The sequence below is a fragment of the Urocitellus parryii genome, chromosome 6 (assembly GCF_045843805.1).
Source record: "Urocitellus parryii isolate mUroPar1 chromosome 6, mUroPar1.hap1, whole genome shotgun sequence".
NCBI classification, from domain to species: Eukaryota; Metazoa; Chordata; class Mammalia; order Rodentia; family Sciuridae; genus Urocitellus; species Urocitellus parryii.
The window spans coordinates 88,414,693-88,436,627 of NC_135536.1; the positions used below are offsets into that span (position 1 = coordinate 88,414,693).

At 36.2% G+C, this 21,935-nt stretch overlaps 1 protein-coding gene across 1 annotated transcript in view; it reads right to left on the minus strand.

Annotated features, from left to right (window-relative positions):
* The window catches only part of Ino80 (INO80 complex ATPase subunit), a 136,094-nt gene that overhangs the window by 23,318 nt on the left and 90,841 nt on the right, over window positions 1–21,935 (minus strand). Inside the window, exons 27-28 of the mRNA XM_077799815.1 lie at window positions 18,576–18,703; window positions 2,802–2,896 (exon numbers count right to left, since the gene is read on the minus strand). Coding sequence (XP_077655941.1) covers window positions 2,802–2,896; window positions 18,576–18,703 — 223 coding nt within the window. The remainder of the gene's footprint in view (window positions 1–2,801; window positions 2,897–18,575; window positions 18,704–21,935) is intronic.

Genomic DNA, 21,935 nt, shown 5'->3' on the forward strand with positions numbered 1-21,935 from the left:
TTTCTGAGCCATAGCCTCAACTCTAAGAATCTAGCTAATAATGCACAAATAGACCAGAAGGCACAAATAGTCTCTTTTTTCTTCCTAATCCTAGATACAGGGTGAAATGATGGTACCCAGATGTTGAATCATAAATTATCTGCTTTGATAATTAAATAACTCATAAATAACTCATTATTATCTTAGTAATTTTCAGTTATAGAGCCTGGAGGCTCAAGTAAGGTTTCCCAGTTAAAGATGTGCAAATATTTTTACTAACCAGAGACAGTACAATTTAGTGGTAAAAATACTTTTATTTTTTTTTAAGAGCTAAGTTTTCTAAAACTACTATGCATTTCCAGAACTGCCCAAATAAGTGTTTCACAAATTAATCAAGAGACTGTAGATGTAATAAATTAGATATATCTACTCTTTTTTGTTTTTTCCATTAAAAGGTTGTAGCAGGGCTCAGTGGTAAAGCGCTTGCCTAGCACGTGTGAGGAACTGGGTTCAATCCTGAGCATCACATAAAAATAAATATATAAAATAAAGATATTGTGTCATCTACAACTTAAAAAATTAAATAAAAGGTTAAAGCCCAGTTTTCTGGAAATGAATTGGTTACAAGAACAGCTCTACAACTTGGAAGCCCAATCTAGCTCTGATTAGAGTCAAAGCAACTATCTGCATAGAATCTTAAAGGCTTATCCCTTCACTTAGTGATTTCCTTGTTTGAATCTATGAAAAGAAGATAATTTGAAATAGTGACAAAGTTTTATATGCAAAGATATGGTCTTAAAAATAAGAAGATAAAGTTAAAGTAAAAAGGGTCTGGGAATGTAGGCTAGTGGTAAAGTACCCCAGGTTCAAACCCATAGTGCCAAAATATATATAATAATGATTGCAAAGAACTTTAAAAGATATGTGAAAAATGAGATCCTTAAATGAATACTATACTAGTGGGAAATAAACGGAGAACTGGTTAAATAACTATTACTTAATGGCTTTTCTTATAACAATGTATAAACCTCATACAACATACCAATAATGTGTCTATGTGATGAGAAAAGAAAGACTTCCTAGGGAACTGCATACTCTATAATAAACTTATTTATTTATGGTACTGAGGCACTTTACCATTGAGCTACATTCCAGTCTTTTCAATTTTTTATTTTGAGACAGTTGCCACAACAAGGTGGTGGGCTAACAGGCACTGCTATACTTATAAGTTTCAAATCAATTCTGGAATCTGATTACTTCTGCTAAGTAAGAAATTATGTCAGTCTATCTCCATAGCTACTCCAAGGTAACAAACTGAAATAGTTTCAAAGTGGATCTTCCCTTCCACTGTTGGCTGAACAGCCATCTGGAATTCTTGTGTGCAGTTTTAACTTAGGAGTTATCAGCCTAACTGGGTATATACTGTAAACCAAAACAACAGGCTATGACTCTTCACCTCCATTGTAAAGCACAGCAAAAATGGCAATGGCAAAAATTCTGAATCAGAAGAGGCATTTTTGTTGAGCTATGGATGTCTTCTATCTTAAACTGTTTTATATTTGAGTTAAACCATGTTCTAAAACACAAATAAAATTAAAAATTGTAACATAAATATAAATGGCTATGTGCTTAATTTTCTTCCCAAGAAATTAATAATTATTAGTTAATTGGCCATACAATTAAAGGTCAGAAAGTTAAAACTATTCTGATTTAGATATTAAGATCTACTTTATTTTTCAATTCTCCAGGTTTAAAGAAGAAAATTAAGGGTGAAGTTCAGCAGATCTGTCATCAGTGAAGTTTGGCTTTCTCTGTGGAGAAAGCAGTAACCAGACTCTGCTTGCTTAAGAACCAGCACTTAGGATAATTATGGCTCTGTAAACCATCAGCATTCAGCAGGTGGTATTTGAAATTTCATAGGCTCATTAGCAGGTGGGAGAGGTTCTGTGACTAAAAGCCACTGGCTGATTGTAAACTACTGCAATTTATTAAATTGCCAGCAATGCTTGAAGAAAGCATGAAAAGGAAAGATATTTTCCCTTAAACTCATACAAAATGAAATGCAAAAATAAACTAAAACTCAATACAAGCTGGGCACAGAGGTGCACATCTGTAATTCCAGTGACTTGGGAGGCTAAGGAATGAGAATTTCAAGTTTGAGGCCAGCTTTAGCAACTTATCAAGACCCTGTCTCAAAAAAAAAAAAAAAAAAAAAAAGAGGGCTGGCGATGTAACCCAGGGGTAAAAGCCCTCACCTGAGTTAAATCCCCAGTATAAAAAATCAAGGCTGAGGCAGGAGGATCACAAGTTCAAAATTATCCTCAGCAACTTAGCAAGACCATCTCTCAAAATAAAAGATAAAAAAGGGCTGGAAATGTGGCTCAGTGGATAAGTGCCCTTGGGTCCAATGGGGGGGGGGTGCTGGGAAAAGGGGAAAATCAACCCTAAGTCCATAGAGTAAAGCTGGCTGGCTATTGTTAACATTCAGGAATACATCCTACAGCCCTGTGGACTTTTTTCCTACATACACATCATCCACTGAGGAGTATCTTCATTCACATTCAGAAATCCTTTTGTTACCCAAATAAATAGGCACTGGCATGGTAAGAAGGCATATTTAAAATAAAAATGACCAGGTGGATATTCTCATTTTCTCTTTTACTCAGACACATAAATATGAAACACTATAAGCAAATATAGCAACCTCTAAATGGCAAGTACTTTACTGTGATTGCTTAACAAGCTAAGATAAAATGGTATTTCTTTTTAACTCACCATTTCAAAATCAAAACAAGAATTTTTGTAATTTCTATTAACCTTACCTGTTCTGAAAATCAGCAACCATGTCCCGCCTCTCCGAGATCTTGGATGAGCCATCAAGCCTCATGTAGGTATGCTTCCTGTAAACCATATATTCCTATCAACCAAGAGAAAAGGATATAGTAAGTCTGATGCAAACTACTGCATTATAATTCTCACAAACATCTACCCTCCTTCTACTTCATCCATACACTTACCGAATGTAAGTCATTATATCTAGTATGGGGAGAAAGCAATCCCCAAAGCACAAGATATTAATTGTATGAGTTTACTGCCATTATATGGGAATCAAGAACAAACTGCACCCTCAAATTCAACATGGAACCTAATTTTATTCCTACAGATTTCAGTAGACTTTACTAAGAAAAAAATTTCCAAGTGAAAAAAAAAAAACAAAAACAAACCCTCAAAATGAAATAAATACCCAGGGGTTGGGGATATAGCTCAGTTGGTAGCGTGCTTGTCTAGCATATACAAAGCAGTGGATTCAACCCCAGCACCACAAAAGGAAAAAAAAAAAAAAAAAAAAAAAGAAAAGAAAAGAAAAGAAATACCCAAATCAAAATGGCTTTCAGTTACCAACCAGATGTTTTTCACAGATAGGAACATACACTGTTTTCTTTCAGTGATTAAGGTTCACACTAGAAATTGAAGAAGACAGCAGAAATCCCATGTTCATGGAGAGGCAGAATTTTAATATTGTTAAAATGGCCTTACTAACAAAAGCAATATACAGATTCAATGCAATCTCCATTAAAATACCAATGGCATTCTTCACAAACTAGAAAAAACACTCCCAAAATTTATTTGGAAGAATAAAAGACCCAGAATAGCCAAAGCAATTCTAAGCCAAAAAAGCAATGTGGGAGGCATCACAATATCTGACTTCCAATTATACTACAGAGCTACAGCAACAAAAACTGCATGGTACTGACATAAAACATAGACCAATAGAACAATGGCATAGAATAGAAGACACAGAGACAAACTGTTTATCTGTAGTCATCGGATCCTTCACAAAGGTGCTAAAAACCTCTACTGGAGAAAGAACAGCCTTTTAAACAAATGATGCTGGAAAAACTTGTTATCTTTATGTGGAAGAATGAAACTAGACCCTTACCTCTCACTCTACACCAACATCAACTCAAAATGGATCAAAGACCTAGGAATTAAGACCACAAAGTATGCAACTCCTAGAAGAATATGTAGGGTCAAGATTCCAACATACAGGTATAGGCAACGATGTTCTTAATAGGACCCCTAACACTCAAGGAATAATGCCAGGAGTTAGTAAATAAAATGGCATCAAATTAAAAAGCTTCTGCACAGCAAAGGAAACAATTAGGAATGTAAAGACAGAACCTTTAGGATGGGAAAAAAATCTTTGCTAACTATTCTTCTGACAAAAGATTATAGTTTTGTGAGTTCTTTATTCTAGATATTAAACACCAAAAACCGAATAACCCTATTAATAAGGGGAAAATGAAAAATACAGTTTTCAAAAGAAGAAATACAAACGGCCAATAAATAAAACATATGAAAATACATTAAATTAAAATATATGAAAAATGGACAACATCATCAGCAATGAGGGAAATGCAAATCAAAACTACACTGAAATTTTATCTCATACTACTCAGAATGGAAGCCATCAAGAATACAAATAATAATAAATGCTGCAGAGGATATGAAGAAAAGGGAACACTTTTACACTGTTTGTGAGATTATAAATTTGTACAGTCACTATTGAAATCAATATGGAAGTTCCTCGAAAGACTAGCAAGGAAATACCATATGACCCAGCTATACCACTCCTTGGTATTTATTCTCAAGTATTAAAGTTATCATACTATATTGATACATGCATACCCATGTTTATAGCAGCACAACTCACAATAGCCAAACTTTGGAACCACCTTAGATGGTATATATACACAAAGGATAAAGAAAATGTGATACACACACATACACACACACAACAGAGTTTTATTCAGCCACAAATTTTTTAAAAACTTGTTATTTGGATGGATCTAGAGACCAATATGTTAAGTGAAATAAGCAAAATTCAGGTCAAGGATCATGTTTTCTATCATAGGTTGAAGCCAGAAAGAAACAAAGAAAAGAGGGTGGTGGGAGGGGGTAGGATCTCCTGAAAACCAACAGGAAATCAGTAGAGGAAAGAGACAAGTGGACAGGAGGTTGGGAGGGAGAGGAGGAAGTGCTAGGGAGTGATAGTGGCCAAATTGTTTTGTTATATTGTGTGCATGTATAAATATGTAACAACAAATCCCACCATTATGTACAATGATAATGCACCAATTAAAAAAAAAAAAAGATTCACATTATAGTGCCCACAACAACCCCACACAAGCAAATCCTGGCTGACCAATGTTTTTGAATTTACAGCCTCCTTATCAGAGTGAAACAGAAAACAAGATAATTTCTTGTCTGGCAGAGAATCTTCTTGACATCATCTATAAAAGGAATTACAACTTTAAGAATGGAGAGGAGGGGGCTGTGATTGTAGATCGGTGGTAGAGTGCTTGGTTAGCATGTATGAGGCACTGGGTCCAGTCCTCAGCACCACATAAAAATAAAGGTATTGTGTCAATCTACAACTGAAAAAAGAAAAGACTTCAAGAGACGCAGTGGACAGAATGTCTTCCTATTTTTAGAATTTGCGATTCCTCTTATAGATGATGTTCAAATGAACACTGATTTCCTCTTTGTGACCTTCTGGTTGCATTGGTAATATTATAAATAGTCCACTGTGGAAAAGCCAATGCCTATTTATAAGCAAAAACAAGAGACAGTCCTTCCTTATAAATGATTTCAGTTACCTGTAGTAAACCACTGCCTGTAAATATTAAATAGAAAATTCCAGAAATAAACAATTTATATGTTTTGAATAACTTGTACTATAGTTTACTGTTGTAATTATTCCATTTTATTACTAGCTCTTGTTAATCTTACTAATTTATAAACTATCAAGTATGTACAGGCAAAAAATATGTATGGTATTTGATAAGATTAGGCACAAGATGAAGTTCTTAGAATGAATGTATCCTCCACAGATATGGGGGAGACTGTCCTTATCTAAAGGCCCCCCTTATCTAGAGGATACTTTAATCTATTTTAAAAAACTAAGCAAGTTTTTAAAAATTAGAGCATCATAATTATACATAATAACTGGGTTCATTTTGACAAAATCATACATGTAAGAAATTTGATTTAAATTCCCATTCCTCTCCTTTCCTTCCCTCCTCCCTCTCTACTAAACTTTTTCTCTTCAACATATTATAAAGGTTGAATTCTCTTTGATATCTTTAAATATGAATCAATATAATTTTGTTAAATTCATTATCTTCCCCCTTCCCTTCCTTCCTCCCTCCCTCTTAATTCTCCTTTTTCTGCTCTGATCTTCCCTCTATCTTTTTGCTATCTTATCTCTTCTCTGAGACTAAACATTTCTACTTTTGGAAAATGGTTATATTAGTCTCTGGGCTCAAATATTCTTTTACTAATATTCTCATATGTATTTTTGACATAAGGTTACTGAAGTTTGGTATGGCTAGTGCAGTGTATGTGGCAGCCTATTAAGAGCAAATGATGTTCAACATCTCTAGCAATTAGATAAATGCAAATTAAAACTACACTTGAGATTTAATCTCACTCCACTCAGAAAAAGTGTTGGTGAGGATGTAGAGAAAAGGATACACTAATACATTGCTGGTGGGACTGCAAATTGGTGCAATCACTCTGTAAAGCAGAATGGAGATTCCTCAGAAAACTTGAAATCAAACTACCATTTGGCCCAGCTATCCACTATCCCACTCCTCAGTTTATACCCAAAGTACTTAAAATCAACGTACTACAGGGACATAGCCACATCAATGTTTATAGCAGCTCAATTCACAACAGCTAAGCTATGGGACCAACCCAGGTACCCTTTAACAGATGAATGGATAAAGAAATATGGTATATACACAATGGAATATTACTCAACCATAAAAGAATGACTTTATGACATTTCCTGGAAAATGGATGACCTGGAGACTATTATGCAAAGCAAAATAAGTCAATCCCCCAAAACCACAGGTCAGATGTTCTCTCTGATATGTGGATGCTAACACACAACAAGAGGAGGTGAAAAAGAATAGAAGTTCAGTAGATTAGACAAAGGAGAATGAGGGAGGGAGGGGAGACATTAAATAGAAGACAGTGGAATGAATCTGACTTAACTTTCCTATGTGCACATATGGTGAAGCTGGTCAACCAACTACATTAGGGCCCTGAGGCACATATATTTCATTGTGTTTTATGGTGTTTGTTTTAACTATTTTTTTCCCGTCTTGGGGTAGTTCCCTAATGGCTCTGATAATCAAATAGGGACAGAAAACATTCAACCAAAGTAAAATTTCAAGGTTACACTTAGTGGTAAAAGCCCTACAATTGGACTGGATTAATGGTAGATGAGAAGGAATTCAGGATAGAAGATGAAAACAGTAGCATCCCACAAATTTAAATCTAACAAAAAAAATAAGTAAATGGACATGCAAAAATCTGTTAAAAGCAGGATGGGGGAATATCTAATCTTCATACTATAGAAAAACACCTCAAAGACAACTCATAAGAAGCCCATTCATACCTTGGCAGCTAATCCAATCAGGAAATGCTACAATCCAAGACAACAAAATAAACAGACTATACCAGGACATTTACAGAGTCATCCATCCCACATTAAATCTAATAACAACAAAAAAAAAGGTTGGCTTCTTGCACAGAAAGTACTGGGGATTAAACCCAGGGCCTCAACCGAGTAGGCAAGTGCCCTGCCACTTAGCTACATCTCAAGATCTTTCCAAAAATTTCATTTTGATATACAACAAAAAAATTATTTTAATCTCTGCTACATGGCCCAGACTGGCCTTGAACTTGAAACCCTCTTTTCTCAGCCTCTTCAGTAGTTGGAATTACAAGTGTGTACACCTGTGCCTAGCCCACACAAGCACTCTTTTGCCTTTTAAACCAGAATTTCTAAACTCATGAAAGCACTAATAATAAATTTCTTTAAAAAAATTTGAGGGTACTTGGGATTAAAACCATTAAAACCAGGGTGCTCTACACAGAAGTACATCCACAGTCCTTTTTATTTTTTTATATTGAGATATCATTTTCCTAAGTCGTGGAGGCCATCCTCAAAGTTGTGATCCCCTTGCTAGAATGGCTAAGATTATACCACCTGGCTTCTTGAAAATCTTGCTGCTCACATACTTAATATTTCAAGGTTAGCAAAACACCAGGGACATTAATCCTAGACCAACCCTGATTACAGAAAGCCTCTTACAGAGGCAACAGAAGTGAATCTTTCGTTTTTACTACTTCAAAACTTAGCTCTTAGAAGGGGAGAAATGGGATTTCAGAAGGCTTTAGATAAGTTAAGATCCTACTTCAGCAAACAGCTTCAAGATATTAAGTAAATGGACATGCAAAAATCTGTTAAAAGCTGGACAGGGGAATATCTAATTTTCATACTGTAGAAAAACACCTCAAAGACAAAAGACTATGCTAAAAAAGCAATACAATGATTTTTTTTTTTTTGGGGGGGGAGGCACTAAGGATTGAACCCAGGGGCACTTTACCATTGAGCCACATCACTAGTTCTTTTATTTTTATCCTGAGACAGTGTCTCACTAAATTACCCAGGATTTGCTAAATTGCTGAGGCTGGCTTTGAACTTGCAATCTGCTTGCCTCAGCCTCTTGAGTTGCTGGGATTACACGTGTGTGTCACCACGCCTGGCTTCTAATGCTTCTTTTATTCACCAATTCTGAACATTCCAAAGTGACTCTAGATGTCTTTCTAAAATTCCAAGCTGTTTAGCAAAAGATAATACAGCCAAATGCTTATTTGGAAAGAAATTCTTAATTCCTTCCAAGTGTTAATTTCAAGAACTGTACTCACTTCCATTCTTAGTTTTTACATAACCTTTTTCATATTATATGAAAGAAATCTTAATATTTGAGTATACAATTCAATTCTATACAGTTAAAATCCTCTAACAAATGATTTTATAGTGTTCATAGCACATTTGAAAATTATAAAAATCTACCTCAAAAAACTATCAACACTCACCAATTGCAACACCAAAAGGTTTTCCTAAAATCTGTTGTTAGACCCTTCCTTACTATATTCTTTTCAAACCCTGAGATCCAGTTAATCAAAAACTTTTGCTGAATTTTGCAGCCTAGGTATGGCTTAAAAATGGTACAACCATTCCCATTTATCCTTCAATTCCCTATAGTACACTCTTGTATCTGAGGACTACTGTGGATGATTAAATTTAACATTTATGAGGTTTGTAGTACTTGTGCATTAAAGCACTTCTGAGCATTAAGGAGGATTTATGGGACAAAAAGAAAAAAGACACCAAAATTTTTTAAATGTTTATTTTATTTATCTATTTTTAAATATTTATTTTTTAGTTTTCGATGGAAACAATATCTTTATATTATATTATTTTTAAGCGGTGCTGAAGATCGAACCCAGCGCCCCAGCATGCCAGGCAAGCGCATTACCACTTGAGCCTCATCCCCAGCCCTTATTATTTTATTTTTTGCAATGCTGGAGATTGAACCCAGGATCTTGTGCATGCTAGGTAATAAGCACCCTACACCAAGTCACATCCTCAGCTCTCAAGACCAATTATTACCCAATTCTATACACCAGGAACTTTGTAGAATTCAAGGATATTCCACCTAGATCCATTACTGGCATTTAGTATAGGATAACCAATTAGTATGATTAAGTTTCCTGAAGCCTCTAAAAGCAAGCAGAATTCCTTCTGCTCCATTTAAGGCAGCAGCAGAATAGAACCAAAATGCATAATTTCCTTTCCTATAGCTTTAAAGTTCTCTCCTTTGATTAAACAGATATGGGGCTGGGGATGTGGCTCAAGCGGTAGCGCGCTCGCCTGGCATGCGTGCGGCCCAGGTTCGATCCTCAGCACCACATACCAACAAAGATGTTGTGTCCGCCGAGAACTAAAAAAAAATAAATATTAAAAAAAAATTCAAAAAAAAAAAAAAAAACAGATATGAACATCAGTACTCACAAACAGACTACTATGGATCATAATTATGAACCAAAGTGAATGCTACTTGAACTAATAAAATGTAGTCTTTAGCATTTAGGAAGTATTGAGAACTATACAGTTTTAATAGGCATTATTTTAATTTTAAAATTACTTTAAAAAAGAAAATTTTAAAAAGAAGAAAAATATTAACAAAAATAATTACTGAAGAAGTAAAAGGCATTATTGATAAGATGTACTATTGGCATTTGAGTAGTGATTCTTAAATAGGATTAAAAATACATAAGCTGGGCCAATTTGGAAAGCAGTATGGAGATTTCTTGCAAAGCTGGGAATGGAACCACCATTTGACCCAGCTATTCCCCTTCTTGGTCTATTCCCTAAAGACCTAATAAGAGCATGCTACAGGGACACTGCTACATCGATGTTCATAGCAGCACAATTCACGATAGCAAGATTGTGGAATCAGCCTAGATGCCCTTCAATAGATGAATGGATAAAAAAATGTGGCATTTATACACAATGGAGTATTACTCTGCATTTAAAAATGACAAAATCATAGAATTTGGAGGGAAATGGATGGCATTAGAGCAGATTATGCTAAGTGAAGCTAGTCAATCTTTAAAAAACAAATACCAAATGACCCCTTTGATATAAGGGGAGTAAACAAGGACAGGGTAGGGACGAAGAGCTTGAGAAGAAGATGTACATTAAACAGGGATGAGAGGTGGGAGGGAAAGGGAGTGAGAAGGGAAATCGCATGGAAATGGAAGGCGATCCTCAGGGTTATACATAAGGACATATAAGAGGAAAGGAGGGGTAAGACAAGATAATACAAATCGAAGAAATGATTTACAGTAGAAGGGGTAGAGAGAGAAAAGGGGAGGGGAGGGGAGGGGAGGGGAGGGGAGGGGGGATAGTAGAGAATAGGACAGACAGCAGAATACATCAGACACTAGAAAGGCAATTTGTCAATCAATGGAAGGGTAACTGATGTGATTCAGCAATCTGTATATGGGGTATAATTGGGAGTTCATAACCCACTTGAATCAAATTGTGAAATATGATGTATTAAGAACTATGTAATGTTTTGAACCACCAACAATAAAAAAAAATACATAAGCTGGGATCTATGCTGGTGATTCTGATTTTGTGGGAGGACTGGGGCCCATACTGATTTATTTTGTTAGAATTGCTATTATCAGAAAGACAAAAGATAACAAATGCTGATCAGGTTGTTGAAAAATGGATTCCTTGTACATTGCTGGTGGGAATATAAATTAGTGCAGCTATCATGGAAAACAGAATAGAAGTACCATATTATCTGGGATGCCCACTTCTGGGTATACAGTCAAAGGAAATGAAATTAGTATTTCAAAGAGATAATTGTACCCCCATGTTCACTGCAGAATTATTTGTCACAGTCAAGAAATGTTCATCAACAGAGGAATGGATAAAGAAAATGTGCTATGTGTATGTAAGTACATACACGTATACACATATGTAATATTATTCAGTTTAAAAATAAGAAGGAAATCCTGCTATTTATGACAACATGTATAAACCTCAAGGATGTTATGCAAAAGTAAACCTATTAAGTCAAATTCATGAAAGCAGAGAATAGAAAGGTAGGTATTAGGGACTGGAGCTATGTTGGGCAACAATTCAGTTATGCAGGACAAAAAAGTTCTGAAGATCTAATGCATAGCACAGTAACTATATAGTTAATAATACTGTATTGCATGCTTAAAATTTGGTAAGAGTCCATTTCTAAATGTTCTCATAACATACAAAATTATAACTACATAGGTGATGAATATATTAATTAGCTTGACTATAGCAATGATTTCACAATGCATATATGTATTAAAATATGTTATGGAACTGGGCATGGTGGCGCATGCCTGTAATCCCAGTGGCTTAGGAGGCAGAGACAGGAGGATTATGAGTTCAAAGCCAGACTCAGCAACAAAGCAAGGCCCTACACAACGCACCAAGACCTTGTCTCAAAATAAAATTCAAAAAAGGGTTGGGGATGTAGCTCAGTAGTTAAGCATCCCCTGGGTTCCAATCCCCAGTACAAAAAAAAAAAAAAAAAAAAAAAAAAAAAAAAGTGGTCCAAGGTGGTGTCTTGCATGTGGCCTTTAATCTCAGTGACTGAGATGGTTGATGCAGGAGGATCACAAGTTGAAGGCCAGCATCAACAATTTAGCAAAGCCCTAAGCAACTTAATGAGACCCTGCCCCAGCACTCCCCAAAAAATAGGGCTGGGGACATAGCTAAATGGTAAGGTAAAGCACTCCTGGGCTCAATACTCAGTATTAAAAACAAACAAACAACAACAAAATTATGCTGTCCACATTAAATACACACAATTTTTATTTAGCAACTATACCTCATTTAAAGTTGGCCATTTCAAAGTTGATACCAATAGACACCACATACCAGCAGTTGAGACACTATAGAAGGAAAGCATTGCAGGGTCCCTTTGATCCTTCCTATGCAATATGGCCCAAAATCTAAGGTTTGTCAAAAATGCAGGATAGAGGGACACACCCTATGAACAGTGAACCACATCTGTATTTTAATAATGTATGACTTGCAAGCCACAAACTGTTGTAGAACATATGGTATTTTTAAAGCACTGGGACTAAAAAATACACTATTTATAAAGTAAGATTCTTATAAAGAATCCTTCTAACATATAAAATAGAGAAGCATTACTATTCTGGTTGACAAAGAAGGAAGGAAAGTTCAAGGACCCATCTGCTTAATCTTTACCTGTCCTTTGCATACCACATCCCATTAGTTTGAAAACCACTGTTTTTTTTTTTCTCCTTAATATGTTTTTAGTTGTAGCTGGACACAATACCTTTATTTTATTTATTTATTTTCATGTGGTGCTGAGGATTGAACCCAGTGCTTCACATGTGCTAGGCAAGCGCTCTACCACTGAGCTACAACCCCAGCTGAAAACTACTGGTTTTTAAAAAACATTTATTTTTAGTTATAGGTGGACACAATATCTTTATTTTATTTTTATGGGGTGCTGAGGATTGAACCCAGCGCCTCATGCATGCTAGGTGAGCGCTCTACCCCTTGAGCCACAACTCCAGCCCTGAAAACCACTGTTTTTAACGCAAGAAGATATTTCAGTTCTGGATCATATCCACAAGTCCTACTTGTTAAGCAGTAATATGTAGATGTGTCAACATAACTCAAGATAGTTTTATAAATGATTTTTCACTACTTTAAGGTATAAATAAAAGCAAATATACATGCACTCTGTAGTATAATATAAAGGGACTAGGCTCACTTGAGTAGCAGTGATAATTATGGCATTTACTAAATATTCACTAATAATATTCACTAAGTTATAGTCACTGTTTTATGTACTTTATCTGGTTTAGCTTATCTAATCCTAAGATAATCTTTAAAGTAGTATTATTATCCCATTTTTCAGATATTAAGTAAGGTCTCTAAAGCAAAACAGGTGGTAGGGAGTAGACCTAGAACTGGAACTCAAGTGGACTGAATCCAGAGCCCTCAGCTTAATCCTTCTATTGCTTCCCAAATGAAAAGAATGTTCACCACTACTGGGGGCGGCGGGTGGGGGAAGAGGTGGAGGGAATCCCACTAATCCTAAATTTTTTATTACATTCTATCCACAAGACCTAGCCATTATCATCAGAAAAATTAAACACTTGGAAAAATAAAGGCAAATGTTGACACACCCCTATTATCAACCTTCTATTCTGAAACTTCTATTTCACAGTTGTCTTTGAAGTTCATTCTAACCCAATTTCACTTTCATAAAACAATCTGAGAAAAGAACCAAGGATAATCAACAAACCTTTAGACTTGGGTTAACTTTAATTTTCTTGGACATGTTTTCCATCTTTGGGGTATAACACCAGGAAAAAGTTAGGTTTTTCTCTATGGACATCACAATTTCTTTGCAGTCCAACCAAATAGCACCAAGAGAGTGAAATATGACGGCCACACTTCTCCATGTAATGAAGAGAGCCCTTCACAGCATGTTCCTATCACAAGGCCTTCCTGGGCCCATCATAATCTGCCTTCAACCTACTTAACATGTTTCCTTTTCTCCTAGACCATACATTCTAGTATCACTGGGCTACTTCCCTCAAATGTCTTGTACCTTTGGGTCTTTTTGCCTTTTTATACTAGGCTTCTTTTGTCTTAAATTCCCTTCCTCCCTAATGGTTAATATTCTGTTTAAGTTCAGATATCACAGTCTATATGAAACTTTTCTCAAAAGTGACCCTGATAGAATATAAAATAAATGTATCCCCTCTTGCTGTTCTTAACTTTGTCAATGCTTCACTTGGGCACTAATATTAAGGTCCATCTGATGATAATTTCTCTATGTATGTGTTTCCTTGAAGTCAAAGACAGGTTTAACTGACCTTCACATCTGCTTTACTCATGGGCTGGGGATATAGCTCAGTTGGTAGAGTGCTTACCTTGCATGCACAAGGCCCTGAGTTCAATCCCCAGCACTACCAAAAACAAACAAACAAACAAACAAAAAAAGCTTTACTCATGGGTGCCATAGGATGAGAGGAAGAACTCTACAAATATTGTGATGGTAAGCTGACAAATTTCCCTCTTTCCTTCTTAAGATCTTATGAAGATTCCAGTTCACAGCAACCCAAATTTGCTTTTCATTTCATGGGGGCAGTTTTGGAATCTTTAGCTTCCCAGTATTTCAAATGTCATCATTTATTATGGATTATTTACTTTTAAACTCTATGATGTACTACTGGAAGATTTGTCTGGGTTTCAGTACTTAATAATCACACTACACATAGCATCAGTTGGCTGACCCTTTCCAAGTATTTCTGTATTGCATTAAAAAAAAAAAAAGACCATATGACTTATTTCCTTAAACTACAGACTTAGTTGCTTGATGCAACAAGAATAAATCTCAAAAGAGGAAACCCAGAGATAAGGTAAGTCATGTGTAATGAGTTAAAAGCAACTACTGGATATGGAAGGGGTCCCCAACTATGATAATACCAGTCAGGAGAAAAAGAGTTTTGCCCATGTCTATACCTTCATCCTAATGCACAGGGATTATGTCTATTTCCATAGTACTCTGAATAGGCAGACACTACAGTGGACTCAGTAAGTATAAAATAAATCTACTAACATATAACATTTAATGATCTACCATATCTTTATACTTTTTTAGAAAAATATTTATTTGTTTTTAGTTATAGGTGGACACAATATCTTTATTTTATCTTTATATGGTACTGAGGATTGAGCCCTGTGCCTCACGCATGCTTGGCAAGCGCTCTACCTCTGAGCTACAACCCCAGCCCCTCTACCATGTTTAACTTATACCTACTGCAAACTAAAAATTCTTGATCCTAGAAATTAAAAGATCACTTTGTGTGTGTGTGTGTGTGTGTGTATGTGGTGCTGGAGATTGAACACAGGGCTTTGTGCATATGACGGGCAAGCACTCTACTTACTGAGCTATATCCCCAGCCCAGCAATCAGCCTTTTGACAATCCTCTAATCCAGAAGACATGGGAAAGAATAAGACATTCCTGAATACAGAACTTGAAAGAAGTTCTGATATTTACACAAGCAATTTCAATTAATTTCATATTTTTACCCAAGGGAAAAAGAACACTATCATTCTCTTTAGAAAATACTAAGCAAATACTAAAGTGCCTAGAACTAATTTTTCTTACAGAGTGGAAACCAAGCATGTGAATCTTTACTGCCATCTATTTCTGCTGAGTTCCAGAAATAAAGAGATGGACAGCTAAGGCTAACACAAAAAATAATAACAAGGGGAAAAAATGCCAAATAAAAGAGAAATGCTAACATGTTCCACAGCTACACAACAGAACTTCGATGCTTCCATGTGAGTTTCTAACTCCTAGTCTACTGGAAACTTTTCTATCCCTCTTTGTATGGTATAAGATGTCAATGGAAAAAAAAAAAAAGAGACTCCTATAAAAACCAAAACAATCAACATACTCTGTGAAATATAAATGGAGACATAATCATGCATTATACCAACATTCACAATATGTTTACATTTCAAAAAATGATTAGACATAGAAGAACACTGTAGCCATTATAATTCCATGCTCACAAAACAAATTCTATTGAGAACTAGTTTCTTGGAATATAGAATGTGGTTCATTTGAATGAAAAACATTAATACAAATGAACAAAAAAAGAATACATTTTCATAAAAGAATATAACATTGAAGAAACAACATTAGTAAAATATAGTACTAGGAAAACTAGAGAACACTTCCATTTCAGTTTTGGAAACATACTAACAGTTGCAACATTCTCTGGCTTCAACATAGATGTGGGCTGTACATATGGTTCAGGAATGTCAGCAGTTGTAAAATTCATGCTTTAAATTGCTTTTCCCTAACTTAGAATTCCTCATAGAGAGATGCATTTACATTTAAGAAGGTTCTCACAAGATACTTTGTTTGCAAATCCTATAAACTATGTCCTACTCCCTCAAGTAAATACTGGATTAGATAGAAGTGACCTATGGGTGGGGCTTTACAGCATACTTCCTGAACAAAACCCATCATACTTTAAAGTATTTTACTTTAGTAATATTTAATAAGTACCTATAAGTGTGCAATACACAGAATGAGGAATAAAAATGTAGGGCTAAATTAAACTACCTATATTCACTTTCATCTGACAGAGCTAGCTTATTTATGGGATGCTGCCCAGATTCCCTTAGAAATTCCCTTTAATACAAATGAACTTTCAAGACTCTCTACTGATAATGCCTTGGAAAAAAAAGATCATTGCCTCCCTTACTAAATCTGTATGTAACATTATTGATTTTTCATACTTCTTAGCATCTGAAGAACACTACTTTATCTGTATTGTCCCTGACTCTTAAGGACAAGACAAGTGAACTTTACCTAAAAAAGGCATCAGTGTAGGAAAATTGTTTTGGTTGTTGGCATCACCGGGTTTGAACAGAACATTAGAGATGCAGGCAGCCCTTTTATTTTGGATTGCTGCTGTCAGTACCTTTAACATAGTCAAAATTTATATCAAACATAATGGTTTAAACACTTATGACTTATAGCTTATTAGCATTATTTTCAACCTTCAAAAATAAGTGATCTGCTCAAAACACAAACCAAAAAGTTTGTCTTATCAATGGCATTCAAGGGGCTAAACATTATTATGAATCCTAAGACTTGGTAATTAAACTGACTTCAAATAGCACATATGTCTCTTGCACAAAGAAGTCACAAAATTAATAAAAGGAGCCTGACACCCAATTTGGATAAACTCACTGTAAAATTCAGTAAATCAATCTTGGCTTTCCAAGATCCTAAAAACCTTCCTTACAGATACCTTTGTTCCGTCTGCACTTCTATGGTCCCTATATCCTTATTCATAGACAGGAATGTCATGGTCCAATTTCCATTTACTGGAATATAAAGCCTTACAAATATTATACTCAAGGAAAAACATAAAAGCATTTATATACTCCTCACAACTAGGCACTTTAGCCTCTCCAACATTCTTGTATAAAGACTTAATCTAGTGGTTTATGATTATTTATTCTCATTCTCACTCTCCTATTTCTGTATCCATGATCTCCTCTCCTTTATTAAGGCAAGAAAGAGAGAGAACCTGAATGTGAAAATAATTAAAGGAAAAAAAAAACCTGCTTTCCTGTAAATATTTTTCACCACTAATCCAGTGGTTGTGAATCCTGGATGTATATTATAATCACTTCAGGAAATTTTAAATATCCTGATGCCCAAGTTACATTCCAAACTTCTGGAGTTGAGATCAGATATCAGCATTTTTTAAAAGCTTACTAGGTAACTGCAATATGTAGACAAGAATCATTCCATTAATTAAGGTTGAATACTGGCTCTCTGGTTTTCTATATAGAAAAACTAATCCCAATCTTGTGGGTTTTTTGTTTTTTTTATTCAATAGAAGAGATAGAAGCCAGGGTTGCTCAACCACTGAGCCGCATCTCCAGTTCTTTATTTTTTTAGAGATATAGTCTTGCTAAGCTTCTGAGGCTGCCTTTGAACTTGTGATTTTTTTGCCGTAACCTCTCAAAGTTGTTGGGATCACGGGTGTGCGCCACAGTGCCCAGCTCCCAATCTTGGTTTCCATGCAGAATTTCAAGAAACTTTTCAAAGATTCCTGGGCTGTGATTTGCTTTAATACTGGGGAATTTCACCAGGTATGGTGGCACATAACTGTGATACCAGCAATTTGGGAGTTTGGGGCAAAAGATTGCAACTGTAAGACCAGCCTCAGTAACTCAGCAAGACCATGTCTCAAAAAAATAATAAAAAGGACTGGGATATAGTTAGCTCAGTGGTAAAATGCTGTTGGGATCAATCACTAGTATGCACCCCACCCCCCAGTCAAAAAGGGACAAATTAGAGAATTTTGTCCCTTGGAAAAGGATGTTTTTCATTGGCTGTAAGGAAGGAGACAGAATTTTTTTTGCATACTCTCCATCTGCCAGGAGCTGGTTCTGTTCCCTATGTTGACTAAAAGCACACAAAAAAATTTGGGGGTTCTCATTAAATAGGATTAATACTAGTCATGAATATCTGATTCCGCCAATCGTAAATGCCAAGGAAGCTTAGGCCCCCAAGATTCCTTCTCCTACCTCCAGCAGATCTATCATCCTGGTCATCTGGGAGTAGATAAGGACCCTATGTCCTTGAGATTTGAGGCGAGTCAGCAGGACATCAAGGGCATACAGTTTTCCACTGTCAGTGATGAGGCTCTCCTTGCCTAGGGAGAAGAAAAAGGAGGAGGGGACAAACTATTTAATTGAAGCAACAAAAACACTCACTGCAAAGCTGTATGCAGGCAAAATTATTACATCCAGGATACCTTTTATCATGAGAACAGGAAAATGCATCTGAAGAAGAGTGCAAAGTCCTGTTGAATCATGACTCCAGGAGTACTCAACATTCTAAAGAGGTAGGTATAGACTTTCTCTCAGCTGACAGCTCCCAATCGGACAACTCCCAATTAGTTCTGTTGTTAAGTGTTTATGTCCTGAATAAGGAACATGATGTCTGAATTCTGAGAAGAAATTGATTTCTTTGTCTGCTGCAAAGAAATCTGGAAGCTTCTCTATTCCACATTCTTATGCAGGGGACCAGGTTCATGTGGGCATCGATGAGTGATGTCTATGTCATACCTGCTATAAAGTAAACTGAAAAATCTGTTTTTTTTCTTTGACTATCTCCAGATAGATTTCTATTAGTTCTGTTGTTAAGTGTTTATGTCCTGAATAAGGAACATGAGAATATATAGGGAAAATGGCTGTTCCTGCCTTCTCTTGGAGAAATATAAACACTAAGAAATGCAAACACACATATCCACACTTGACCTTTCATTAAAAATTTTCATTGTTCTGGAGTGCTGGGGATCAAGTTCAGTACACTGTGCATGCCAGGCACATGCTCTATGACTGAACTACATCCTCAGGCCATTGAGGTTTTTGTTTTGTTGTTAAAACCTGACTAACCAACAAAACAACAACAACAACACAAAAATCAACCACCAAAACTCCCTCTTCTGATGATTTCAAAAGGCTGGTTAGTAAATGTCATTAACCCAAGATGTAATTCAATAAAGACATAAGGGTTTGTTCAGCTTTTAGAAGGACTGGTTCTGGATATCTGTGAAATGAAGTTGCTTTCACTTGCTAATGTGCATTTTTTCCTTTCCTCTTCCCATAAGAAATGCATTCAGCCACAGAACTTTAAAGAACACTTAACTCACAAATTTTCATCTCATCCATTCAGTATCATTCAACTCCCATCATATTTCAGGAAGCAGAGTTTCCTGTTTGCAGACTGGTCCATAAACATGCCCTGAACAATTGCTGCCATTAGAGGATAAAAGAAGAAGCTTGAGAGGTTGGATAAGAATACATATGGAAGTGGCTAGGGGACACAAAAAGGATGGAGATCATACATTGAAAACTAACAACTGGGGCTGGGGATGTGGCTCAAGCGGTAATGTGCTCACCTGGCATGCGCGGGGTGCTGGGTTCGATCCTCAACACCACAAAAAAATAAAATAAAGATATTGTGTCCACCTAAAACTAAAAAATAAACATTAAAAAAGTAAAAAAAAACTAACAACTGAAAGTGAAGGAGAAAATTATAAAGGAAATTGCTTTGTGCATCCTTAGTATCTGGGTTTAAACCCATCAATTTTTTTTTTTTTAGATTTTTTGTTGTTTATTTTATTTATTTATATGTGGTGCTGAGAATTGAACCCAGTTCCTCACACATGCCAGGCAAGTGCTATACCGCTGAGCCCCAGCCCCAGCCCTGAACCTATGGTTTTTTTTTTTTTTTCCAGAACTAAAGAGGCTGACTATTGAGAGTAGTCCAAGAGTTCTCAACTGTCATTCTCGCCACTATTTGCCAAGTGCATAATTATTGTCTAAACTGAACAAGAACGGATGTGCTGATAGCATCATAACAAATCATCAGACGCTGTTTATGCTACAAAGCTATGGGTTCTGGATGTTTACTCCTCTGTGCCACAGCCTGCCTTTTCCCACCTTCGGAATACTGCCAGGCCACATCTCTCCCACCCCAATCCTTCCCTGTCTTTGTGACATACACCTTTTTTTCAGCTTCTTTGTTTGGTCCTGTTTAGATTATTGAAATGCTCTTCATTTTGTTGTCTTCTTAACAGCACAATCAAATGACTACAGCTGGGACAGAAGAGACCATTAAGCCCCCTCCATGACACCAAACAAGGAGGCCTGTATAAATTCCAAGTCTGATCAGGCAGCAACATAGTTCTGTTAACAACTTGAAATTTTCTTTTTTTGTGTGCCTAGCAAGCCCATGTGTCTAAGTGTGTATGGTAGGGGGGGAACTAGGGATTTAATTCAGGGGTCCTTTACCCACTGAGCTACATTCCCAACCCTTCTTATTTTGAGACAAGTTGCTTAGCCTAGTTAAGTTGCTGAGGCTGGCCTCAAATTCGTGATCCTTCTCTATCAGGCCCCCAAATCACTAGGATTACAAGATGCATAACCATGCCTGGCAAGCACACATATTTTAAGCCACTGAATGAATGGGCAAGCTTAGCTCTCCAGATTTCTGCAGTCTACTTATCTACTATTTCCATATATACTCCCTCAGCACAAATATTAAAGTGTGGGCATCTATGAGTGATGTCTATGTCATACCTGCTATAAAGTAATCTCCAAATAGGTTTCTATTAGTTCTGTTGTTAAGTGTTTATGTCCTGAATAAGGAACACGATGTCTGAATTTTGAGAAGCTTCAATTGATTTCAAAATCATGATTAAATGGTTTTCATGTATTCCACTTTCTACATTGACTGCTAACCAGAATGACCTGATGCGAAGATTAGAAACACTCAGAAATGAAGATGTGCATACACTTACAAGGATAAACTCTGATGCACCCCTGAAAAAGTAAGAAATGGTGTCTATTGCCAGCTTATTATTATGGGAGTGGGGGAGGCAAAAATGTTTGGACTGGACTTCTTTGGACTGGCCTGAAGGAAAAAGCCTAAGAAAAAAATAGCAGCAAGGGCTTAAAAAATGAGAAAACCTTAGATTCTCTGGTAAGTGTGCTAGGCAGGGAAAATCAGTCTCAAGTGTTTGTCCCTAGTAAAGAATGTAGAAAAAAAACAAGCTTCTTTTTCTGCATATGCTGTTGTCATCTATGTCTAGCATACATCACCCGATTTTGAGGAGCTACCAAAAGTCCCACTGGACAAGAGCACCACCTGTTGCTAAGTAGGGCACAGAGCCAGGAGGAGCACAATTCCACAGAAATCGGAAGGATTCTGCCAAGTCAGGCTGTTCTTTAAAACAGGAGCTCAATGTTGAAACAGACGTATCCTACCCTTATAATCTCTCATAATGCTACTGTTATTTTCATTTAGATTTAGGATCGTACTGTCCACAGTTTACGATACTATTCAGAGACAAAACAAAACAAAACAAAAAAAAATGT